Source organism: Thunnus albacares, chromosome 16 (assembly GCF_914725855.1).
Source record: "Thunnus albacares chromosome 16, fThuAlb1.1, whole genome shotgun sequence".
NCBI classification, from domain to species: Eukaryota; Metazoa; Chordata; class Actinopteri; order Scombriformes; family Scombridae; genus Thunnus; species Thunnus albacares.
This window is the reverse complement of record NC_058121.1, coordinates 16,283,143-16,309,666: the sequence shown is the minus strand read 5'-3', so window position 1 is coordinate 16,309,666 and position 26,524 is coordinate 16,283,143. Positions and strand designations below refer to the sequence as shown.

The 26,524-nt window shown below is 40.7% G+C and overlaps 1 protein-coding gene across 2 annotated transcripts; it reads right to left on the bottom strand.

Annotated features, from left to right (window-relative positions):
- Window positions 1-3,595: 3,595 nt before the first annotated feature.
- LOC122965514 (estrogen-related receptor gamma-like) lies at window positions 3,596-25,930 on the bottom strand. Of its 2 annotated transcripts, none has more exons than XM_044329640.1 (8): window positions 25,541-25,930; window positions 21,287-21,538; window positions 20,987-21,144; window positions 19,457-19,573; window positions 13,328-13,438; window positions 11,813-11,995; window positions 5,587-5,856; window positions 3,596-5,464 (listed from the first exon to the last, which is right to left on the bottom strand). In XM_044329640.1, the coding sequence occupies exons 1-8, from the start codon at window positions 25,594-25,596 to the stop codon at window positions 5,220-5,222; spliced, it is 1,392 nt and encodes a 463-aa protein (XP_044185575.1). In that variant the 5' UTR covers window positions 25,597-25,930; the 3' UTR covers window positions 3,596-5,219. The 2 variants fall into 2 exon arrangements, with proteins under 2 accessions (XP_044185575.1, XP_044185576.1); XM_044329641.1 differs by having other exon boundaries at window positions 21,287-21,526.
- Window positions 25,931-26,524: the final 594 nt, after the last annotated feature.

The window sequence follows — 26,524 nt, the reverse complement described above, 5'->3', positions numbered from 1 at the left end:
ACAAGCAGAAATTCTGTGTATTTGTTCCTCTGGCTGTGACCTTCCAATATGTGAAGACTGTTACAAATACTATCTGATTAGTAATGATTAATTATCTTAATTGCCTCATTAGCTAAATCAGTCATTTCATAATGAGAGACTGTAGGACATTCTCTTTTATTTCAACAATGACATTGAAGCTATATAAGCTTTTATGTTTTATTCATATGACAAGTCTAAATCCACATGTAATGACCAATATGGATCCGCTGCCAATATTACTGCAGTATATTCATGTGTTCATGGTTTGTCTTTGACTCCAGCAGCCCTGCTGACATTGCTGGAGGTCATGTATAAGTGGAAATATCTACAACCCTTAAGTGTTTAACTGAATGCCTTGTTTTTAGCCTGTTAGATCAGAATTTTAATTTTCAGTTACATTTACACTACCAGTCAAAGGTTTTAGGACACCCACATTTTTCCATTTTTTAATGAAATTTAAGCAGTTCAACTCCAGTGAATAACCCTAAATGTTACAAAGGTAAGCAGTAAACTGAAACATTTGTTTTCCATTGTAGAAAGAATGTGTGTTCGACTGTTATATCTGCAGAAACTTAGATTAAGTTTAGTTAAACAAAAAGATTCCATGAATTCTTTTCTTAAACTCCAGTTGTTTGTACATTGAGACATTTTGTAAATTTCAATAAAAACTATAAAAATGGAGGTGTTTTAAAACTTTTGACCAGTAGTGTGTTTATTCAAAAGTAATGGATGACATCTGACCTTTGACCTTTGACAAAACTCAGGTAACAAATGAACATTTTATGATAGATGTTCCTTTCAAGCGCCCTCTCTCTCTCTCTCACTTACCAAAGAGTTTTTCACCTTGTATGGGCTTCGACTGTCTCTGAGAATAGCATGACCTCATTGTCCAAACCTGGTGTTCCTTGTAGTATGCTCTATGACCACATGATGGCGCTAAGCAGCTGCTGCATGTTGTGTTGTTGCAGGCAGTGTCCAGTACAATCAAGTCAACAGCATCAGAGAGGGAAATATCTTTTATTTGTCAGCTGCAGTGCTCCTCCAGGTACTGTTGCGCTACTGTCATGCTAACGCTGTAAACAGCCGCACATGCATGCATGTTCAAAAATACACACATGCAGCTGACACCAACTTAACACTCGTCTTTCCTATCAAAGACATCGAGCTGATGGCCCTGATGTGCAAAACTTTCTCCACGTTGTCCTCAAGTGACCTCTAACTGTACACGTACAGTTGTCCGTCTGCTGTGGGGGAGTGATTGGGAATGACAGGCAAGAGGTAGAGCAGCAGCTTTAGTAACATTTTGTCAGGGTGTTCATGGAAGCGCCGCAGGAAGGCATAAAACTTTTAAATGTGCGAGCAGCTCGTGTGGAATCCTGGGATGAATTGAGGGGGTTGGATCAAGACCAGTTCCAAACATTTCTTCTTTGCCCTGAAAGTTGATGAATTAAACATGATTCTCCATGTTGTGCTGGACAATGGACAATGTTTTATTTCAGTCTCATCATAAATTTCTCAGACTCCTGATCCAGTGAAGGAGCGTTTTCTCTAGAAGCAACAATCTCCTTTCTGAAAAGTTGCATAGTACGTAAGAAATAAAGTTTATTTTATTGACTTTTTAATTGATAAATCATTTTTAGGATGAGAGAAAAACAGTTTATCGGGACAAAAACACACTTTTGTGGATTCAGGAAATCATGAAAATTATTGACAACATTATCTTAACAAGTCAGGTTCATTGAAGGCTACAAGATGAAGCCCTGTGGGGTCATTTGAATGCAACACAAGGACGAAACCTCGATGAAAACTACATTTTCTGCACAATCATACAAAAACAAGTGATTATTCAGTACTTTCTCTGAATCTAGTCTCCAGCTCTGGACATTACAGCTCTGCATAAGAAGGGCCTCAACATTAACTAACAGCTCATTTGATTTATTTTTACAGATGAGGTCTCCTCTGTCTAATACCCTAATCAGCATTCATACCTTGCCGTGATGATTCGGGACAATGCTTTTTTATTGAGGAAGTGATCTCACCCTTGAGTGCCAGAATCAGCCTTTTTTACAGCCCATCTCCTCGGGGCCTCATCCATCACCAAAGTGCCTGGGCGACACGGCCGCTAGACACATACTAACTCATTTAAGGAGAGGGACATACGGGGATATATCACTCAAGATCACTAACTCACTTACTGACGGCTGATGTGCTGAAAAATCTCCGGCTTGCTCCAAATCCCTAGTGTGTGATTCGTGAGTGTTAACCACACGTAAATACGGAGATTATTTAGCTTCTGCTGACAGATAAGGAGGGATAAAGGACAAATGGATTCACTTCAATTTTGCTTTGTCTTTCTATCTCTCCATCCATCTTTATGCCTTATGGTCTGTTTTTCTGGCTCCCCTCTTTTTCTCTCCTCTCCTAACTCCTAGAACAAATTCACAATACAGTAAAATGATATTCATTTGACTGAAATTGACATATTTACATAACGTTGTCCACTCAGATAACACTAAAAATGGAAGATACCCAAATGTAATATAGAATTTCTTTCTCATTGCGCATATAAATAACATCACATGCTTCATGTTACAGAGCCAGTCGTGTCTGATTGCCACTGAAAGCTGTGTCCCTCCGGTTAATACTTCCTTTATCGACTGTAAACTCAATCAAAAACCATGTAATCCCAACAGAATATGTGCTTGTGCAATCACCAGTCTAATAAAGGCAGAGCATTGCTCATCACAGACATGGGTTCAAATTACATTTTCAAAAGGAATGGCGTAAAACATGGTGTTGTGATTGATCAAACTGTAAGAAATATTGGCAACACTCTATTTTAACCACCTTCTGTTTCGCATTTATAAGAAATGTACTGTGTAAACAATTAGTAAATGGATTTTAAACACAATATAATGTGACTGTAAGTTGATATAAGGTCACATTTTATGTATTTAATTTTAGCATATATGTATTTTTCAAAATCTCCAAATGTATAAAGAGATAATAGTATCATATTCATTGACAAAGTACTTATTATAGTTCTATTTTAATGATTATTTATCTATAAATACAACTTCATGCTCCATAACAACAGAGAAAACTCCAAGGCAACAAAATGCTGCTGAAAGCCTCAGTAAGAAATCTCGTAAGTAGACATTGAATTAATAATGTTTTGTCAAACTATTATTTATGAACCTTCAGGCTCAACATGTCTTCTTATCAAACTATTATTACCTGTCGCCAAAAACTATAAATATATGAGGAGGAGGAGGAGTCTGTTTCTCAGGATCACTGTATGATGAAAGGATGAGTCGGCTGCTTCGGCCTCCGTCAGCCTCAACAAGCATCAGATGACCAGCGCTCCCCGGAGCCACTGTTAGACTTCATTACAGTACGGCTGTTAATTATAAATCTCCATCCAACTGGGCTCTGATGGCCTAAATGTGCCTAACTTGGAAACGACATTCCATTGTCAGACAGTACGGAATAGACTTCACCCACTTACCAGCTCTTAATGAATTTGTTTCAGAGTGTTATTCTCTTCATTGAGAAAGACGACACTGAGATGATATGAGCTTTGCATTGAGGGGATCATCTTTATTGCCCAAAGAATCCACCTGAGAATGAAATAGCACGGCACAGCTCTTCCAAACAAAGCTTATCTGCATCTTTAAACATCTCCGTTGGCATAAGACATGACGTATATACATCAAAACATACATTTAAACCGTCATATTGCTGCCACATCTCATCATTTTGTCACAAAAATATGCACACATTAGTGTCACAGTACCTTGCGTTATTAAGGAGTAAAATAAGGAGCAAGATTTTTTATTTATTGTACTGAGATTCCTTCTCGAGTTTAAATCCCTTCATTTAATGTGTGCGACAAATTTCAGATATAACTATTCTTCACACAAAACACACTAACAGATTAACAAAGGGCCATCACCAGTATCCCCAAACGTTATGGCTAAAAGGAAAAAAGTAGTGCACAAATTTCATCCTACACATAGACTTCTACCATAGAAAGGACATCAAGCGCCTCCCTACTCCAGATTATACAGTATGGCAGCCATTTTACATAGTTAAAGTTATATCTATGGGTCTACATAACTCTACGACATTATGATCTTCAAGTACGTACTCCACTTATAATCAGGTTGTCTTGAATTTCATGATATGGTATAGGTATCAGTGCTGTAAGTGTAGCAGAGAAGCTAGTAAAAAATTATCTTACAATTTAAAAATCTTCTTAAAAATTATTATCCACTGTAATTGCTTGAATCTACTCTTCATTAATGCCACATTAGTAAATAAAAAAAAAAACAGCAAAACAACAGAAATAAATATCACTTTGTTGTCATACAGTTGTATCATGTTAAGTATTCTTTCCCTGAAATTTTCTGCTAAAATAAGGAGGCCGGTTATTGTTTCATGAGATTATCTCTTCCCTTATATATATATATATGTATGAATGTTTCCCATGTAGTGAATAGATAGATAGATTTTTTTTTTTTGCGATACACAACAGAGCAGGGATGCAGGTTTATGTGAATGTCTTACAGGCCACATTATATTATTGTGGACATTTGCTGGTATTTTTAAAAGTATGAGTCTTTACTCTTTGGCAAGACTTACCTCTTAGGACACATTTACTGTACCTTCTCTATACAAAAAGGATAAATAAAACCATAGAAGGCTCTCTAAATGCACTAGAATGCATATTAACAGGCTTAGAGATGGGTGTAATAATCCACGAGGATCTTCAAGTATCAGGTGGTCGTTTGACAAAAGAAGCTCTACTTTTGGCATGTAATTGTAAGTATCTCTAGAAGGCGATCCTTCTGCTTTTACGCTGTCTGGTCATCCGTCTTCAACATTTGAAGCGGGCCAACGCACTTATTTCAGTGTCACAAACATCTTTGTCGCCGGACACTAAATGCATTTCATTCACTTCCATTCAAACTTTCATTGGAAGGAGGACAGGTGTGGCTCTAAACATGTTCCAACTGCTTGCCTATAGAATATACTTTCCCGGCGTTTGCAAAGTCAAAACTTTATTGTCAAATGCAAGCTGAAATGGACAAATACATGGTGTCAAACCCCACCGTTACCCGTTATCCTTCACTTCCTCTCATCCTAACCGCTGCGCCTACGGTTTAGGACGACTCTAATGGCTGTCTGTGTTCAGTTCAGGCTTTAGCCTCCAGCAGTTCGAGGAACAGTTTGTGCATAGGCACGCGGCCGTCCTGTTTGATGCTGCAGAAGTGCTGGACAGCACGAGCAGCCGTCTGACGGAGGAGAGGAAGGGTCATGATCAGTTTACCAGCTCGCCGAGGGTCCTCTGGGTGGTGTTTGACTTCGTAGTCCTGTAAGGCCCCGTGAAGGACATCCTGGAGTCTCTGAACTGCCTCTGAGTCTTCAATTTGCATGGAGTCTATTAAAAAAGAGATAATTGAGGGATTAAAAATTAAATCATTTAAGTGGACAAAACCTGAAGATAAATAGAAATTAAAAAATGTGCAGATACAGAGCCAAAGAGTCTCTGTAACTCTGTACCTGAGTTAGCGAGAGCGATAGCTTTGAGGACCACAAACTCCTCCTTCTCCAGCCCCATGGCCTTGTACTTCTTCACCAGCTGCAGGATGGCGTTGTTGAGGTCGAGCAGCCCTGCTAGCTTTGACTGCTCTTCATCCATGATGTAGTCCTCGGCGTACACCAGCTTGTCCTCCAACGCCAGTGAGCGGAACACCACTCGCAGGATCAAAATCTCCATCCAGCCGCTCTGCAGGAGACTCATCTGGTCGGCCAGTGAGAGTGAGGGGAAGCCTGGAAACACAGGAGGATAAAAATGGACTAGTTACAGACACTGCGGCTAGTACTTTTTTTGAGTTTAAAATTATGCTGCCTGAGGAAGAGTTCCAAGCTGAAACACACTGCAATCCAGAGTGGCAGCTTGTTCAAGCCTTTTTTCTGTTCGCCATTAAGTGCCTCTATTTGTGCACATACTGAGCATATTGAATTCTCACACTTCTCAGCATTCAGTGGCTCACTTTCTTCTTTGTGTTTTTGCTGACCCATTTGCCAAGCCTCCTTCTACAGCTTGCTTGTTTGTTTTTGTGTGTGTGTGTGTGTGCTTGCGTGTGTGTATTATTTTAAATAGAATGCCCTCATAGCCTGAGAGATGATGTTGTTTTTCTCTTTAAAGCTGCTATAATTAAAGTCCCCCTCCACTCAAAAATGTGTTTTGCTTCTTATCACTTCATTTGGATGTTTGAGTTTCACTGTGCAGAATGATGTATGTGCAGAGTTAGACGGTTGAAAGCTGTTTCACATTCATCTGCTGAAGGAGGAAAGTGCTCAACTTAAATCTGAGTATAAGGCGTGTACCTACGAGCATGATTCGTGACATCACAACTAGTTTGGAGCCAATCGTGGTCCAGTATACAATCCTACACAAGTGTGATGTGGAAACTTGAAGTCTCCAGTGCACAAACACTGAGAATAGACTCTACAGTGAAGTAGGAGCGACATAACTCTGCAGTAATTGTGATTAATTTATATTGTTGTAGCCATATTGCTCCCTGAACCTGCTACTTCTGTTACAATTAGTGACTTCCTACAGTTCCCAGCATGCTTCACAACATGCCTGATATTAGTAGACTCAGCACGGAGAAAGTATTAGCATTTGACATACTAGCAGCAAAAATTGTTTTTGTTGTCCTGTAAAAATGAGCCATGTCCCTTATTTCAAACAGTTTTATGATTGAATTCTGGTCTAATGGTCAATTATATCTGTTCACTGTTGATCCATAAGGCAATTCCGTTTACAGTGCTTCGCTAGCTTGTTGTGCTATATATCACAACCTCTTGACTTTGTACTACATTGTTAATTTCTCAAAGAACTTCAGCACAAAGTCAAGTGGTTGCGATATTGTTACACGGAACTACTCTCCAGAGACTGAAAAGGTTATCGCTGTTATTAATCTTTGGAGCCGTTTCTACACAAACTACCATGACTGTAATCTTCATGGTGAGGGAACATATGTCACCCAGCACAACAGTGTGGCTCAATGACGTGTTTTTAATAGTTTTTGGATGACAACGGAGGAATACAGAGGAATACGATATATCAGGATTTCACTCACACACAATACTTATAAGTAGGATTGTTGGTTTGTCTCTGCACATGACATTTGTTGACAATAAGAAAAATATAGAAAATTGGCTTTAATGAAACGGGCTATATGTGCCTTTAATATCTTCAATAGTGCAGTTTTCTTGCAGCAGAATGATTCACTCATAAGCAGGTCACACTGCAAAGGGCATAACAAAGGACAGAGGGAGTGAATAGGTGGTGAATTTAATTACACTCTGTGGGACACACCCACTTTGATTGAGAATTACACCCCGCAGGAGCATGATTAAACCCGCTCACGTCTCCTGCATAAACCTGCATACACACACTCACACACACGTTTACTGTAATTAAAGAGATGATTTTACAGAGCGAGGGGAGGAGGGGGAGGTGTTTGTATTTTTGACACCATCAGTGATTGTTATCTGGATCCACTGCTCTTTACAATCTGTGGGGACGTCAGTGGCGCCCATTTCCCCACTATCGCTCCCTGATTGATTGGAAATGCTGTCTGTGTACAATTTCATTGGCCGATAGGGATCAGTATTCTGGCACTGGACCATCGATCAGGGATAGAGACCTGTGGGAGTGTGTGATGAAATCTCAGGCAATATATTGATAGATTTTAAGGACAAGTGAAACCTTCAATAAAGAGAAAAGACCTAGTTGTAAAGGGACAAATGGTTTTTTCCAAATCAAAGGGCACTGAGGGCATTAAGGAGTGTTGACATAAAGGGAGAATTGTCTTGGCAGAGTTAGGTGTATCATATCAACAGTAACAGTCACACCATAGTCGCTCACACACACACACGCACACACAAACACACACACACACACACACACACACACACACACACACACACACACACACACACACACACACACACACATTTGATAGCCAACTTGCAGTAGACTCAAAAAAGGGCCAAAAGCAAAGAGGGCAGTTGGTCTTTAGCCAGCTCATCTGCCAGTCTGGCCCCTCAGACTTCAGACCACATCACTGTCAATCTGCCTGATAAGAGCAGACACAGAGAAGGGGGGAGCAGCCAGGACAGTAGCCCCATGACACTCACCTCCCCCTGGGCAAAGAACTCAGATGGCCCGGGCCACTTTGCCCAGGACCCTGGTTCTCCCAGCGATGAGGGCCGTGTGGCCTGCCACTCATCCAGAGCAGATGTGACATGGCCATTACGCTGCTAGGAACGAGCAGTCTTTTTTATATATCCTTTTTCTATTTGTATGTGTCTTTTTTCTTTGTTTTTTGGTTAGGGGATTTTTTTTGTATCCCAGTGGCCAAGCTGTCTTGGTGTCTTTTACCTCCTCAACCTTGAATGATGCTATTGTCCCTTCCTTTCATTTTGTCTTCTGTCATTTCATCTTAAGTCATTCTCATTTTTTTTCCATTACTGTCTTTTCTTCCCCTCATTTATCTGTCTGTTTTCTCCTTTTCTGTCTCTGCCTCTGTATTTCTTTTTCAGTTTTTATATAATAAAACAGAAGTTTTGTGCTCAGTTATGTTAGCCCAAATCTACTCAGCCATTACTCTCACTAGAAGTTGAAAATGTTTTCAGTGATACATGTAACCACAAACTTACAATTTATGTTTATCATAGATTAATGTAATCATATATTTTTTATTAAATAATGAAGCATTTAGTCTTCAGAATGTAACAAGTAAATAAAATGCTCATCAGATGTAGGCTATCTGAGCAGAAAATAACCTTACATACTCTGACAAGCAATGCAACCAAAAATTAATGATGACAAAAAGAGACAAAGAAGATTAAGAGTCTACAGCCATGCTAGCGGCTCTGTAAGGCTGGATTTAGGCATAACATGGAGCTAAAGGCTAATGGTAGCATGCTAACATGCTCACAATGACATGCTAACACACTGATGTTTTAGCAAGTAATGTTTCCCAAGTTTAGCATGTTTTAGTTCAGCGTGTCAGCTTAAATTCTTTCCATACATTTAAGCTGCCTGTTCATTCACTTCAACTTGTCTGATGTGAGTGCACCTTTTGTTACATTTTATCTTATTATTTGTGACATTTACAAAAGTTTGAGTAGAATTAGCTTGACAGCTGAAATGAAAATGAAAACATGGCTTTCTGGCTCTCACAGCCAAACCCTCCACTGGCAAAGGGCTACAAATACACTCATCAGTTGGAGTCCATCTGTCTCGTGCGTTGACAGCGAAGAGCCGACAACGGGAGAAAGAGACAGACAGTAACAGCCCCGGGGGGAGGTAATGTTCTTCTTCCTTTTCTAACAGAACAATGGAAATGCTGATGAGGGACACCAAACACCAACACACACTCAAATGGTTGCTTCATGTCCACTTTGTAGGAAGAAATGCAGGGACAAATATAGTAGAGAGATACAAGCACACACACACACACACACACACACACACCTGCTTTGTTTGTATTGTAAGCATTTCAGAGACAAGACATCAACAAAAAACCCAGGTGTTCCCTGGTGATGTTTTGGGTGTGGATAACCATGGCTGATAAAGCAGGCAGGGCTTCAGTTAGAGGAAAAAAAGATGATAAGAAGACGAGACAGAAAAGAAATCAAGAGGGATCTTGGTCTTAAAAATAGTAGTTTGACAAGTCGTAGAGAAAGATGATGATGCCTTTAGTAGACTGCTGGAGCCTGTATCTACAGAGAAACTAATCGATTATTGAGTCTTTTTTCAATTAACCCCTATAATGATTTAAAATCTGATTTCCCCATTATATTTTCGCATAAACCTGCAGAACTTTCATCTCTCCCTTCTGGCAGTGAGAATAATTACACAAACACTGTCGACATCATCAACGCAGACCCCTGATGCTTTTTACTTGAGCAGGTCCCTGCCCTGGTGACACCACGTGGTTGGGGCGCACTGAAGACAGTCCGCCCTGTCCGACAGTCACAAACCAATCATTGCTGGTTGATGTAAAACGCATCACTACCTGCGTGCCAGTGTACTCTGGTGTACTGCGATGGCGGTGATAGGCTTAATCAGCTTTGTGTGAACTCATTTGGCAAGGGCCTGAATGTAACTGATGTTCATTTATACGTAAAAGTCCCCGGTCCTGCTTTAAGTAGGGGATTGACAAGGTTAAAAAACGCATCAAACTCTACGATTTATGACAGTATCACATATACTGTCTTCATATTTTTCATGGCTGCATCATTTCATCAGATGGAAATATTAGCTGTGTGTCGTATGAATCATTTTATTTCTCCAAAGGTCAGCCATATTTGGTCTGTTTGGAAACTTTTGCATCTGTACTAGAATTTAAAATAAAGTTCTGTGGATTTGAGCAGCATGAGTTGGTAATCACTGCTTTTAATATATGAAATGTCTAAAAATGAGACAAATGCCCATCACAAGTTCCAAGGTGACATCGTCAGATTGTTTTATCTATAAACCAAAACTTGAATATATTCAATCAATGTTGTAAAACATTGGAGCATTTTCGCTGAATAGATGACCTTTGATGACCTTAAATGGCCCGAAACAATTTGATGATTAATAAATTATTCAATCGAGAGAGAATTAATCCACAGCAATGTCGAAAATCAATTACTCATTTAAGTAATAATTGTCTGTTTTATATCACTGTAAACTGAATATATTTGGATTGTGAACTGTTGGTTGGATAAAACAAGAGATTAATAGACATCAACTTGCATAATGTGAGATTGTAACAGGCATTTTTCACTATTTTATGGTATTTTATAGACTGAATGATTAATCAAGAAAATATTATTTGATATTGAAAATAATCAGCAGCCATAAATTGTTATCAATTGATTTTCTGTCAACTGAGCAACTGATTAATGGACGAATCATTTCAGCGCTAATCTAATTATATCAGTATTCATTATTTGTTTAATTAATTCAGGCTCCATATATTTTATCTTTCCAAATCTTCATCAGACTGTAGTTTTAGGAGAATTTGTCCATTTCTAGCCCCTCGCACCCAAGTGTGGCCCAAAACACACATCCCAAAGCATGAATTGTGTCATTTGCTTCTGAATACATGTTTAAGCTGACTGTAAATGTCTCAAAATCCCAAAATCAAACCAGACCCGCACTGCGAATCTCTGTAGCCTCGTCTCTAAACACCACACATTATTACAACCGTCAACATACCAGCATACCAAGGTTTTAATCCCACTAAGCTGTCAGAATGTACTTCCCCTCTCCTTTCCACACTCTCATCCAAAAGAAAAAAAAAAAACACTCTGGACATCCTTTCTGCTGTTGCCGTGTCAGAGTGAGAAGCTCAGCGTGTTCCAAGTGTCAGGAGGATTTCCGTAATTCAGACAGCACAAGGAGACGACTGCAGCTCAGGAAGTGAATTAAAACTTCCAGGTGGCCACTGGTCATCTGGTTGATAAATTAGGAACACACACTGGCCAGCAAAGGGCATAGCACACACACACACACACACACACAGACAGACAGAGGCTGACTGACAGATAACACACAGGCACGCCAACATGCCTTCTCTCCTCTGGGCATCCAGCAAGTGTCTTGGCAACCACGAGTCACAACAATCCCTCCTCTGATCTGATTATAGACTTAATGTGAGCTATTGTGCGTGGTAGACGGTGCGAGTGAACAGGAGACTGACTGACTGACTCTTACCTGGGATGTGTTTGGCCCAGCCGATGTTGACCACCAGCTCTCTGTCAGCCAGGTCACACAGCGTGGTCAGAGCCTTGATGTCGCTCTCGGGTACGGTGGGATCCGGCATGGCGAAGATGCCTTCTGGCTCGGCCACCAGGAGCAAAGACACCACCTTGTTCTCTACTGCACCACCAACAGAGTCTAGAATAAAGTTGGAGAGAGTGTAAGAAAGGAAGTATTATATTATTATATTGCATTATATATGTATTATTATTGAAACCTTTGCTTAATGTGGTTAAGATCAAGATCTCTTTTGCACAAGAGATCTGAATACATAACATAACATATACATAAATACAGAGAGAGCAACACAACAAATATAACCAGTCACACAAAAGTATGAAAAGGCTTTAGAAACAATCACAGGCATCTCTAAAAAGACCCAAAGCTGCGAGCTTAAAATCATCAAGTGGGATGAGACGTTCAAGCTGTAAAATCCTTTTTTTATTCAGCACATAAATATGGGGCAAAGTACTAGAAGGCAATCTCCCCAAGTTGAGCATTTCAGTCTGAGCTATCAAAAATGTAATTTATTCAAGCTCACGCACTGAGGAAAATTGAACAAACACAATCAACAAGTGACGTCCATTAATTTCTGAGTGAGCAGAGATACTGGCTAATGTGTAAAGTCACATCTGAACATTAGCCACCAAACACCAATAATAAATCTCTGCTGACTTGTTTCCCTACCAATGCATACCAATGTAGTTCACTACGCAGTTAGGCTTAATGCTGCTACAGGCGGCTAGTTCCTGTGTTTACTTTCGTTGTCAGACACTTATACTAAGAATCTGAGCCTGTCAGTGGCAAAAACAAGTGGACGTACTTTGATGGGCGCAATTGCCCCCAAGGATTACATTGCAGCCTGTTTCGCAGCTGCCGACTGCAGCGCTCTCACTCAATACTGGACCAATTCCAAAATTTTTGGCCCCATTAATCATTTAGACCCAAAATGATGGGAAAATAGGGTTGGAAATACCAGAATTACCCTTTAAGTGTTCCTTTATGGGTTGAGGAAATTGCCCTACTTCTAAAGCTAAATAAACCATTCAAAACCCCACAGGATTATCTGATAAATGTACCGCATTATGTAAAAAAACTTTAAAAAGAGTTGTTTTTATGCCTCATGAAAAGTTTTGGAGATACATGGTTGCCACAGGACCGTAACATTTTGCTTTGTAAATTAAACAAGACATCCAATACAGCATTTCAAAGCGTCCCACTCTTCACTCCACAAATTACAGCTGGCATTGATTAATGCCAACTCATTAGCAAATACTAGCTATAAAAAGACTAAATGTCACGACAAACAACAACACAGAAAACATGATTTGATTGTTTTGAACTCTCAGACCTCAACAGATAAAATCAGGGCCTCTCATATCTACAATAGAGGAATCAATTAACATATAATGGTTACTTAACAGAATGTACAGTCCTGTTCATAATGCATCATAGTTAATGTAAACTTACATGTTTTCTTCTGGGGCAAGCTGTTCTGTGGGTGCAGATATGGGCTGTTCTCAGCGTCTATTCTCCTCTTGTACTTCTGTCTGCCGCCTCGAACCCGGTCCAGACGCACACCTACAGAAACACAAACGCATGCCATTGACGATGCATTCGGTGTAGCAGCTACATTCTGAACACAAATGCAGAGAAATGAACACTAACCTACATTCATACTGGATACACACACATACACAGACAGAAAATATTGCTTATAATTAAATTATAATGTCTAATGCTTATAATATCATTTGATTTCGACGAAAAAAATAATTAAATGCTGGATTAAACGATAAAATACATCTACATTGATCGATTTCAGAGAGTAAACTATGGTGCTTGTAAAAATACCACTTAAATAATATTCAGTTTGGAGATAAATTGTTCATTTGTGTGAATCTTGCATAGATTTTGGAGGCAGTTTAATCCAAAAGTAGCCGAATTCAATCAGTGGTTTGGACTGATTACAGTTTCAAACAGGTAATGAGTTATCAGTAAGAGGCTTCATGCCAGGCGTACTTTCCTAGATCCAGTAAACCATCAGGATGTTGCTCAATTATCTGCCCTCCACTCACACATCTAGATGATCCCAAGGAGACTGAACGGTATATATCTAATGTTGGCACAGCAACACGCATCCTGAAACATGACCCAACTTCTTCAGAGCAGCTGGTGACAACTGCTCCTCTTAACAAGCATTGTGGCACAGTTGTCACCATGGCGATGGGGATTTTAAGAGTGTGCGTGTGTGTGTGTGTGTGTGGGTAAGGTGGCAGTTAGAAGAGGAGAAGCTGGTTGGATTTAAGCTCACGGAGGAGAAACACACATACTGAGTCACAGTCGTCCAGCCAGTGTGAATGTGACTCAGGAAGCCTTTAGTAGTGGTGTTGGATTACCTGTTCTACAGTGTAAATGGCCATAGTGGCTCTGAATAGACCTATAATTGCAGTCGCGTCTGGGAAAGACACTCTGAAGGTATTATTTGCCCACTTGACACCTCACAGTAATACTCCATCCCTTTGCACCAACAGCCTCCTGTACATATTCTTACTTATCCAGCTTTTTTATGGAGGACGTCCATGAATATCTACAACAAATCAAATACAAATAAAAATCGGACATGTGAAATGTGTTGTATGGTTGCATCAGTTTACAGGAACGTTTTTGCAAACATTGGTTTGTAAAGCTATTTTGTGTTATTTTATTTTTTACAGAATCATCATTCTGTTTTAATAATTCATGTACTGTGAAGACAGATACGTGGAAGGCTGGATGAAAGGAAAGGGCCGCTGCACAGTTGTTGAGCTGTTGGGAATGTGGCTTGTAACCTTCACTGTAAGCCAACAGGCTCTTTCATAAGACCATTATTAATTATCATGCTCAGATGTTGTAAAACAGAATACTTCCACAAATAAAGATGGGCAATTTTGACTGGAAGATGTTCTGTCTTTCAGTAAATACACTCTCCTACCCACCACCTTAAAGATCCTGTAAATCTATTTTCTATATTTCAGTTTCTTGAACACTCTGAGTGATAAGGTTCTACATAAACACAAACGTTTCTACCAAAGTTAGAATTTTAGTTCTTTTTCATGAGAGTTTTCCACCTTTGAGATTTTCTCTTGGCTTTTCTGACTATTTTACTACTACTTACTACTTACTACTTACTTTTTGAAGTGGGCCGGGCTCAGTTAGGAAAAGGTACTTGTCACATACCTTTGTGCATCAAACAGGGTTTAGCAATATTTGAATCAAAGACAGTTTTGGGTTTGTTTGCCATGTTGCCAAGACACTGTCAAAGCTGATCAAACCACATAATAAAGCAGATTAACTGAGTTTTTGAGTATTAAACTCTTGATCTTGAGAAATTTTAAGATCTTCCCCTTGAACAAGGGCTGGACAAAAAATTCATTGAAATACCAACATTATAAATATGTTACCAACCCAAATTTAGTTTAGTTTCCAATAAATATTATTATGACTGTTGAAGGATACAGAAAAAAAACAGTAAGTGGAGCTTGAGTTGGCATTGTGTTTGGTCAAGTTATTTCAAAGGTCAAGAAAAACGTTTGACGCAAAAGTGCGATAAGAGGATGAAATGATAACAACTACTGAGCGTGCATGTCAACAGATTAATCTCCATGAGAAGTGAGCAAAGGCCATCCACCGCTGTGATATGGTTGAAAGCCCCGGAAATGGCTAGTAAGTGGACCTTGAGTTGGGATTTTCTCATCAAAATAAATAGCTTGAATCCCTTATAATTAAACTTATAGGTTCAACTTATGGTGTTCAACCAACTATTGGCCATCATTTTTTTTTACATACATTACTCAAGAGCTTGCACTTGAGAAGAAGAGTGGGGTATTAAATAAGAGATTGGTTTGGTAGGTTCAATGCCCCCTGACCCTCAGGTGATATCCCAACAGGCAAATAGCAAGTGTGGATTAACTTGTGCACCTGGCAGTTGCCACTCCGAGGTGTGAGATGAGGGATAGGGGTGCTGCTTATGTGTGTGTTGTCATCAGATTTAACACAAACAGTTGGCAAACACTGGATTAAATCAAACAACTTTAGTGGTTCGATATGCAGGGAAAGCGTGTGCAGTTGTATTTGTGTGTGTTTGGATCTGCCAGAACACACACACACACACACACACACACACACACATCAGAGCTAAGTGTAACTCTTCACAGTGGAATGTGCTGACAACCAAAAGGCCAAGAATAGCTTTGGTGGATAACAAAACAGACACACACACCTCCTCCCTGTTCTCCTGTACAGCCCATCAGAGTTCGATAGACATTGATCTATTTTTTGCCACTTTCATCACTCAGCCTTCTTCACATGAGGGGATTTACAAGTTCCCAAAATGGCAGGATCAGAAACATGGACATCAAACCGCCGATCCGGCCTGATCCAGGTTACCGTGTTCGGTGGCATCCCTCCCATGTCTCCGTTACTGCTGCCACCACCAGCATGTGTTCACTATAAACAATCCCACGCTCTTCTCAGATGTTGTGACAAATGTACACATAGCTGCCAGCACCATTACTGCGTCAGTTACATTCCCTACCCCTTCTGCCTCTGGAAAATCAGCAGCAAAAAGCACACACAGTCCCTTCGCTCTGTTTGGGTGCTTTTCTGAGAATACAGATTAACATGGTATGATCAGTGGTATGATTAACACACCTGAGAGCCAGCAGGAAGTGGGGATGAGACAGTAACAAGGAGAAAGGTATTGCTGCACCACTGCCCATATTTCTTAGGAACATAAACTGTTAAACCATAAAAATACAGTACACACAACTGCATGCGTCTGATAAACTGCGATTTTAAAATACTGAGCACATTTTGTTAACATACATGTTTTTACTGCCCTTAGAGGCGACAGCAACTGTCGAACTGAGCACTAAACACGGCTTAATCAAATCCTGCCTGGGGTCTATATGTCTTTTAGCTGTGTATTTAATACGGCACTGACTCTCCCCATTAAACCTCACAGCTCCTCTGTCTCAGGCTTTACTGCGGCCTCTCCAGGGAAGAGGGGCATTACGAGACACGATGAAGCGCGTTACGAGGGCGCTTACGACGGGAGTTACGAGGGGCAGTTCGCATTTCATGGAGGTCCAGAAATCCCACAAGGCATCTGGAGGAATTTACGAGGGGGGAGGGAAAGCAAAGGGGGTGGCAAGAGAGGGGGAGTCAGAGGCGGACCGGGATGCTGTTGATGCCCCTACCCTATTAAAAGCAGCTAATTTAGAAAAAGGGCAGACACACACACACTGTCACACAAAAGCACACAGAGGTGTGTGCATAAATGTCAGTGCAGACTGACGTGTTTAAACAAACTCGTATACACAAACTGATACGTGTGTAAAGATGCTATAATTCTCTGTATCTATAACTCACACACACATTTGTGAACATGTACAGCAGCAATAAACAGATGCTGCTGCTGTGTGTAGCCTATAGAAATGAATAGGTGGTTTTAAAGCACAATTCTGGTTTATTATAACTGGGATCTTATTTTTGTAGTTTTGGCTATTATTTCTACTGCTTATAATAACATTGTACTCATGAAAGTAAGTGCTGAGATCTGGGAACATGGCGGCATCACTAGAACAAAGTCTGACAGGGCAAGAAAGGAGGACTCGGACAATTACAGAGGTTGTAATCGAGTCAACAATTTAGTCTCACCTGTTTTGTTGTGTTGGATGTGACTGTTGTAAATAAATAAATTTGTTTTTATGTATCTTTGTGATACATATTTTACACTGCCATTTTGGGCAAGTCCCCCTTGTAAAAGAGATAATGTATGATTTTTTGGTTAAAAAAAGGTTATATATATATAAACCAAAAGTGAGTGCACCAGCAATGAAAGTAATCCCTATTGCACAGAAAAACTGTATGTGCATAACTACGATATGAGAATGTCTACAATGGACAGTTTGGGTAATAATTTTACCATTCTCTTTCTTTTCTCTGCCAACCTGGGACCTTGTTTGAAGGGCTGGCTACACCAGGGTTTAAAACAAAGACATGCTGTGGCAAAATCTATTTATTTGAATGGAATTGCCACAATCATGGGGGGAAAGGTAACATCTGCATGCATTTTTCACATTGAGTTCAACTTTGGTAAAATTGGATCCACAGATTTGTGCAAAATGGAGGAAGTTGACTAATCTTGTTAGCTGTGTTGTACCATCCACTTTAATTCAACCCTCCTCTGTCTGAGTATTAACTGCTCCACACAAAAGAGGAATGGCTATGACAGATATGAAACAGGTGTTGTACAAATATGTCTTTTGAATTAACCGTGCAAACACATTTTCCCGCTAGCAACCGGTTAGCTAGCTTTTATTTTCCCTCTTCAATAACAATTAAATACCAATTAAATGCTTCATCTTTACATTAAGTATCCCTCAGCCCTTAAATTTTACCCACCACCCACCCACCCACACACACACACACACACACACACACACACACACACACACACAGGTTTTATCTGCCCTCCACTTTTATTATCATCAGCTGGCCCTACACAGCATGCAACAAGTGGTCGGTACAGTAGGAGGTCACTAATGTTTTCCTTTTTGAGTCACTTCTAAATCTGGACAACAATATGTCACCAGACAGGCACACAGTCAGACTGAAGACCTGACCGCTGTCACCGGTGGAATGCGTACATGTCACCGTACTCAGTCTGCAGTTTTGAGCTTATATACTGTAGTATTTCATTGGGAAAATTAACTACATACAATTTGGAATGTAAAAGCTCATCACTAAAATAATATGGTATATTTTTTTATTTAACCCAGTGGATTGTGTGCTTGGGTATGAATACACTAAAAGGTATAGAAATAAGGTTCAGGAATCAGAAAAACTTTATTGTCCATCACAAAGCAATGGGTTGGGTTGCTTAGGTCACTTGTCCCATTAAAATCCCCACTTGTAAAAAAAATTCTCTCAAACGTTTAAAAAAATTCTTTTAATTTTTGCAAAGTCTTGTCCCAGAAGCCCCTAGTAACAACTCCCTCCATTATCTCACTAGCTGCTGCAGGGTTGCAAACACACTTACACACACACACTGGCAGATTTCCAGAAGCTATTTTGGAGGGACGGTGGCGAAGCAGAGACTGACACAATTGAATAGTTAGTAGGCCTCTCCTCCCTCTCAAGGACTAGGCTATGCATTGTTCTGCTCTGTGTTTACTACACATACACACACATCACAGCTGGCACACAGGGCTTGAAGTTTAACTGTCAAAAGTTTTAAGTTTCACAACTACAGTACATGCCGTCTCCAGTTTATCGAGTGAGATATTAGGAGAATGTGGTAATCGTAGGGTGTCAGTAATAAAGTGAAGAAATAATCCTGGTATTGTTTCCAAGAATGCACAACAAAAGAAACCCCACTTGGACTGTTGTTAGCCTTCATCTTCTGGATGCTTTTTCTCTGTCTCAGTTGTGTAAAGGACGAGGTTTGAACTCCTGCCAAGTTTACCAACCAATCAATCCCATAAAAAGCAACTCAGTGTGTTTCAAACATTGTTTTGTCCCAGGTCTAAAAGTGAATTTCAGTGTATGGCTCACCCTCTCTCAACATCCCCACAGCCAGACATTTCACAAATCGACAGGCTTGGCAGGACTTCCTCCTTCTCTTGGTGATTTCACATTCATTGGACGCTGGGCAGCTGTACTCAATATTACCTTGAGGAGAACAAGAGAGAAGATAAAAAAACATGTTCTTTTAACTGCTGTGGAGACAATGGAGCAATAATTTAACATTACAGTCTATGACAAAATTCTCATTTAGATATTGTGGTTCACAGCTCTCTCGTTAAAAGGCAAATTTTACTAAAATATGCCAGAGCATTAAAGGGACTTTAAAGGGGTACTACAATGATTTAGTATTGCACTTTCATAAAGTTGGAGGGCTTGTGAGAAACAGAGTATAAAAAGAATGGTCAAAATCGAAGCAATAGAGGCTAAGATATCCTGACTTTTAATCCCTAGTATGGGTCAAGCTCCAAAAACGTTGGATCCTACAATTCCCATAATGCAACAGGCTAGAATATTTTACTAGACCCTTCCTCGCTGGTAAACACTCATGTCTTTCCAACTCCACACCTCCAGTTTGTAACTTTGGCTTTCTGTCATAAATTTGTGGTCTCAAGCTGAAACTGAGATAACCCTGATGACATCACCATGACATCATCAGGGTTATTTTCACAAGCTTTAGAACATGAGAGTCACCATCACCAAGACATAATACAACTGGTTTCACAGGGTGTATAGTATTCAGGGTGTATATAAACTGAAGTTCATCGGTAAAATTAGTAAAGTGTCAGTTTGAATTTTTGAGAACAGAAATTATTGAAAAAATATTCATTTTCACTCACATTAAGTGCAATCATATCCGAGAGCACATGTTCTCAGCACCTAAATGAAAGTAACAGCCATGGCAGCCAAATGCGCATGTTAAGCCTGATGGCATTCAGCCAGTTGCAGGCGCTCTCAGCTGCCACCCTCGATCAGAAACAGGAAGTATCTGATGAGCTAGATATCAGATCTCCCCGTTTGATCTGACAGCCACTTAGGTAGCTTGACCTCTGAACCCACCTACAGTTGCCAACTTCGAGAGGCCTAAACGCAATGCAGCCTGCCAGGTCCTTGACCTGGGACGCAAGCCGACAGAGCACAGGACAATCCCTTTAAAACACGCACACTGCATACCTCTGGCTCCCACTGCTAACGGCTTTCAGTGTTGGAGCGAATGAATACATTCAGTACCATATGTTATCTCAGGCTTTTAAACTCACGCATGTTGACTATATACACGATGCGATATCAGCTGTTTGCAAACAGGTCTTTATTTAAAGGCTTTCTGCAGTTTTAGAGGCAGGAGGCGGAAGCTGTGAGCTAACTGATCGGGGCTTGTTTATACCATAACAAACGCTTAGGGTACAACTGCATCTCACCGTGTTGCTTGTAAAACAGGTTTATATGATGCAGGAAAGCATTATCAGCCATGCACAATAAACTCTGTTACTAAGTATAAAACGGAGCATGTTCATGTGCATAAATGTGTGTTTTGTGTGTGTGTGTTTGCCTTTTTCTTACCCTGGATGGTCCTCTTGAAGAAGGCCTTGCAGGCCTCACAGGAGGCGACACCGTAGTGGTACCCTGAGGCCACGTCACCGCACACCAGACACAGCCGCTTGGCCACAGAGCCCAGCATGAATTCACACTTCACTTGTCCCTCTTCCTCCCCAAACCTCCTGGATAGGGATGGAAAGAAAGAATGGAAGAAATGAAGGAAAGAAATATGGAAGATTATGCTCATATATTAAAACGACTCCTTTTTAAGATCAGAAATTGGTGGCAACATAAAATCAGGGACACCATGATGCATACACCAACCTGTTTGTTCCTCCATTGTTCGCCAATGCTGCTGGGTGCCCATAGAGGCCTGGTGAGTCCAGCCCATTGCTGAGACCATGGCCCTTCGTCAGGAGCCCATAGCTGGAGTTTGTGTCCGAGGAAGAGCTTCCAGGACTGGGCTGTGCCGGGCTGACGTCACCCTGAGAGCTGGGGCTCGGGCTGGAGGGCTCACGCTTTATGGAGGAGGGACAGGTGGGGTCCAAGCCCCTCACTGACATCCTGCCCAGATGTCTGGAGGAAACAGGGCAGAGGGAAAATGAGGAGAAGATTTAATATATATGATTGTGTGTGCACATTTACATATTCATGATAGTGAGAGATTTCTGACTTCCAGGTCAGCATTATGTTATAATGAGTCACCCTGGTATTGTTATTAATATTAATAAGTGGTAGTTGGCGTTCAGGACTGTGGGCTGTGGTTAGTTTGATTAAGGCAGGCATCATTTACACAGATAGAAACCACTACTATGCATCTATGGGTTCATATATCATCTCGTATAAGCACAGTTGTGTATTTTGATTCCTCTGGTCTCTCTAATTTCTGCAGACTTTTTTTTCCCGTCATCAATCTCCCGATGCTACGACTACATCCACCTTTCTGTCTCCACGTCCCTTCATTCATGCATCCATCCATCCCAGTCTATCTAAACCAGCCGTTTGTGATTTCCCACATATGCAAAGCTGCTGTCCATTACACTGCTTTGTTTTCAAAGGAGGAGATTGCTTAAGCAAACCTAGGGAAATGACCAAACCAGAAATCATCCGTATCATCATCACTATCATGTTCAATCCAAATTTGCACATCTTTCTATTTTTTTCTGCCTCTTTTCTTCTTTCTATTGTCTCTTTGTGTTTCTAAGTACTCAACCTGTCAAACACGGCTCAGTTAACAGGTCAGTAACAACAGTTAGCAGCTTTTATTGTTAGGAAATGTTAAAATATGTGGCAAAAATCAATTCACTGACACAAACAAACGTTTTTCAATCCATTAAGGAGAGAAAAAAATATACATTCTTGTGTATTGTATATGGAGAGTCAAATCAGTCTTGTGTTTTTGCATTGTGAAAACCCTTCTATAATAATTTCTTGGAAAGGGCATCTTCTAGTATCCGGTGTGCTCCACTTTTAGATCTGCATGTCAAAGTGTTTATCATTACTCTATTACTGGATCAAGATGTGACCACAACAGTCTCTGTTGAGGAGGAGAAAAAAAAAGGATCTGAAACCAGCTGAGGTGTACAGCAGGCTCGCGGGCATGTGATCTGCGCTCAAACACGCGTCCAGAAAACACACGCTCGCATCCTGGCGTCAGATGTTTGTGTGCGGATGTAAAAATAAAAATCAGAGACAGGCTTTAGATGTGTGTTCATGTGCTCAGGAACATGTTCAAGCTCCCTGCACACACAATTAGTTCATCCACATTCCCACACACACACACACACAGACACACTTACAGACACATTTTAAAGCATGTGTCTTCATAAACACCCCGACACATACTTTCATGCAACTGTGTGTCGCCAGGCCAACTTTAAAAAACCCTCTGCTGTCTCTCTCCACCGCACACTGTAGACACACACACACACACATGCACACACACCATCCACACACTCATACGCCTCTCCCACTCTAATCTTGGCCCACTGAGGTGGATGTTAAGTCGGTCTGTTTCCTGCCATGTAAATCAGTGTTCTCTCAGCCACAAGTCATTTGGTAGGCAAAGACACTGGCTGCTTTTAACCACCCCCTGAGTAAACCATGGCCACGCGCTACTGACCCCTCTAAAAACCCACAAAGTCAGATACACAGACACACGATAAGAGACTGACTCACAACAAGTAAAGATACCAAGAGAGAGCCAACAAGAGGAGTAGTAGAGGACAACTTTAGCAACATTATTATAGCATCTCAACTGTTTTAAGTAGAGCTAATTATCAAATCTAATTCATTATCTGAGGCCATTTTAACTCCCCCCCACCCCCCCTCCAGTTCTTACCTCTCCAATCCACTTTGAAGACTATAAAAACAGTACAGTGAAGAGTGAACAGTTTCCTTTTAAAATGAGTCACTGGTACCCTTATTGGCTATCCATCACAGTCGTCCATATTGCTGTGTCAAGTCTCTGACAGGTACGGAGTGAGATATACTTTGTGCTCTCCCATTATAATGCATCACAGTGAGGAAGAGGAGGAGGAGGAGGGAGGGGGGGGGGGGCTGTTGGCGTTTTGCTTTCATAATGAAATGGCATTTGAGTGGGGTGATCAGATGTGATGTGATATTCACTCTGACAGATTACTAATCTACAACTCCACATAAAAGCCTATCAAAAGACGGTCGGTGCAGCACGTCCAGCCAATGCAGCAGGGATAAATCAGGGAGAATGTGTGTGTGTGTCAATGGGTATTCAAAGTTATCATACCTTACCCCCCCATCCCCTCACTCCCTTTGTGTCCCAGTATCCAAAACAACTCTAATTGCACCTTGGCAACAAAGGCTAAAATGCAGCGTGAAACGACAGAGGAGCAGAAAGACAGAAGAAGAGAGGCGAGAGGAAATTACGAGAGAGGCAGACAGATAGAGGGAGTGTGAAAAAGCCGGGAAGGGAGAGACAGAAAGGGGCAGTCCTGTGGCTCATTAACCTGTGGGTGTTGAAAGACAAGAGAGAAGGCAACACTCACTTTCAAATGAGCAGAGTCATAATGCAGACAATGACCCCACCGGATGAAGGAGGAAGGAAGGGAGGGAGGGAGAGGGAAAAACAGGAGAAAAGAAGACAGAAAATAAGAGGGACAGACTGACAGAGAGGTATAAAAAGCAAAGGAAATGGACAAATCAATAGTCCTTGGGGAAGTGAAATTAAAATGATTCTCCCAATACATGCAATATCACCAAAAATGTTGACCTACACTAACCTTTCAGTGCTAACCCTAAACCTGAGGAGCTGTTATATAGGTCAGTGGGGTCTCAGTAGGGTTTGTTTGGTTTTTTTTACTTATGAGCCAGTAGGAGATGAGCAGGGATCAGTGGCACCCCCAGCCAGCCGTAAGAGCCTTAGTCAGGCTTTGGACGAAGCTGTTAGCTGGGAGATGAGGTTCCTGTGCCTGCAGCGTGGACCCGCAGGCTCTGGAAACATGGATAGCGTGCCACGCAAGGGATCATCTGCGGCCGTCACCGCCTTTTCACCCATTCTTTATCTGGTTTGTCTGTGTCGCCAGCAATCATCCGACCTGCGCATCATCCGAATGTCTGCTTCTGTCTCTGTTTTCTTGTCTGTCTCGCTCACAGTTATCTTTTTCTTCTAATGTAAAAGAAAGTTCATTTCCCGATCCCTAAAATGCTCAATGAGATGCTCTCAGTGAGGCGAGTGATTACACCACAGCTGATAGAAGCATTGCAGTGATGATAATGAACTTTTTTTTTTTTTTTTTTTATGATTACAGAGGAGAAAGGCAATCAGAAAGCAGTCTCGGGGTAATTAAACAGCTGCTTTGCATGTCTTTTCACAGGCTTTCATTTTGCTTTGTTCATGTAACTGGGGGAAATGTTCACCAGCCTTGGGTTGACCCAGGCTGCAGGACTAGTTTCCTCCAAACTGGCCTTACCCATTCACCATCACTATCAACAAACAAACAGGTTGAACAATGACTGACTGTAAGCAATGCAAACACACCTCAACACCTGTGGAAATATTTGACCAAACTTCCCCAAAGGAAACATTTTAACACCTCTTCAAATCTCTTTTTATTACACAGCAGTAACTCTATATGCAAGTAGGCCTACAACTAGTAAATAATAGCAAAAAATGAGACTTTAAATTGTAATGACTGGATATGCAAACATTGCAGTGGTCAAATCTTTTCCCTTAAACTACAAATACTTTATTTTTTGTCTTATGCTTTCCTTTCTCCATCCCACTTGAGGACCCCCAAGTCTCACACTCACACAGCTCTTTTATGTGATAAATATTTGTGGAAGTTTACACAGATGTGTTAGGCATGATTACCATCCGTCAGAAGGAAGTGTTGTGAGCAAGTAGAAAACACACTGATACAAAAATCTCTGCTAAATATGTTGGCAGAGGCAGAAACATTTATGACATAAACGCAGAAATCAAACATCCTATGAAGAAGTTGTTCATTATGACTTCAAATATCACACACAATATCAGCTCCATTCACACCTGTGTTACACTTTGTGCTCTGTACACTCATTTTACAGTGAAAAAGTACTTACTCTGTGTCAGAGTGGTAGGTGAAACACTCTGGGAGGTAGAGGTCGACTAAATCCATGTGCACTCTGCCACCATACTCCGAAAAGGAGAAAAAAAAAATGTCTGTGTCCGGGGACGATTGTTTCTATGTGCCTCACCTTCTCTTTTCTTCTTAATCTTATTTGTTTTTCTTCCTTCGTCTCTACAAATCTGTGACTCTCACTGCACTGTTTCTCTTTATTCTGCCTCCAAACTTGGTCTCCATCTACTGGCCTCTCCTCTGTTGTCTCACACTCTCAGTTCCTCTCATTGTCCCTCGTGTCTGTCTTCTCTGTCACTCACACGTCTCACCGACAGCCACGGGGCCACTGGCTTCCTTTGAAGTCCTGAGTGTTATGACTAGCTGGCTGTGTGACAAGGGTCTCCAAGCAAAAGCCCGGCCCTCATGAATATCCAGCCACATTATTTGAATGGCCTCTCCCCCCAAGAACACTGAGCTGGCACTAGATTGGCTCTCCTCTGAGCCAATGAGAGCCAGCCTCTCACTGGGGCAGGTGGATGTTGGGCATTTAACTGGTTTTATTTGACAGAAAGAACTTTATACAGGGATGTGGAGGGTAAATTCACATTTTTTATTAGAATATTTTGTTGTCATGATACTGGCTGATATAAAAGTAATCATTTAACAGGGGTAACTTTTAAAAGTATCTCATATACTGGCCCCAAAACACTTTGATATAGGGACTCCATCCAACTATGGCACACATTTGTAAGATCTTTGTGACTTTAAATTACAATTTAATTGTTTTTGTATTTAAAAAAAACTCTGCTATGTTTCAGACATTTTGTTATTTGGCCTTCTTTGTTTTAGAGGGTAAAAGTAATAAAAGAAACGCAATCAGAAGTCAGTTTTTGGCAGTAAAATCATTGGTTCCAGCCTCTAAAATGTAAAAATAGGCTGCTTTTCTCTATTACATATCATTTTAAATTTAATATCTTTTGCTTTT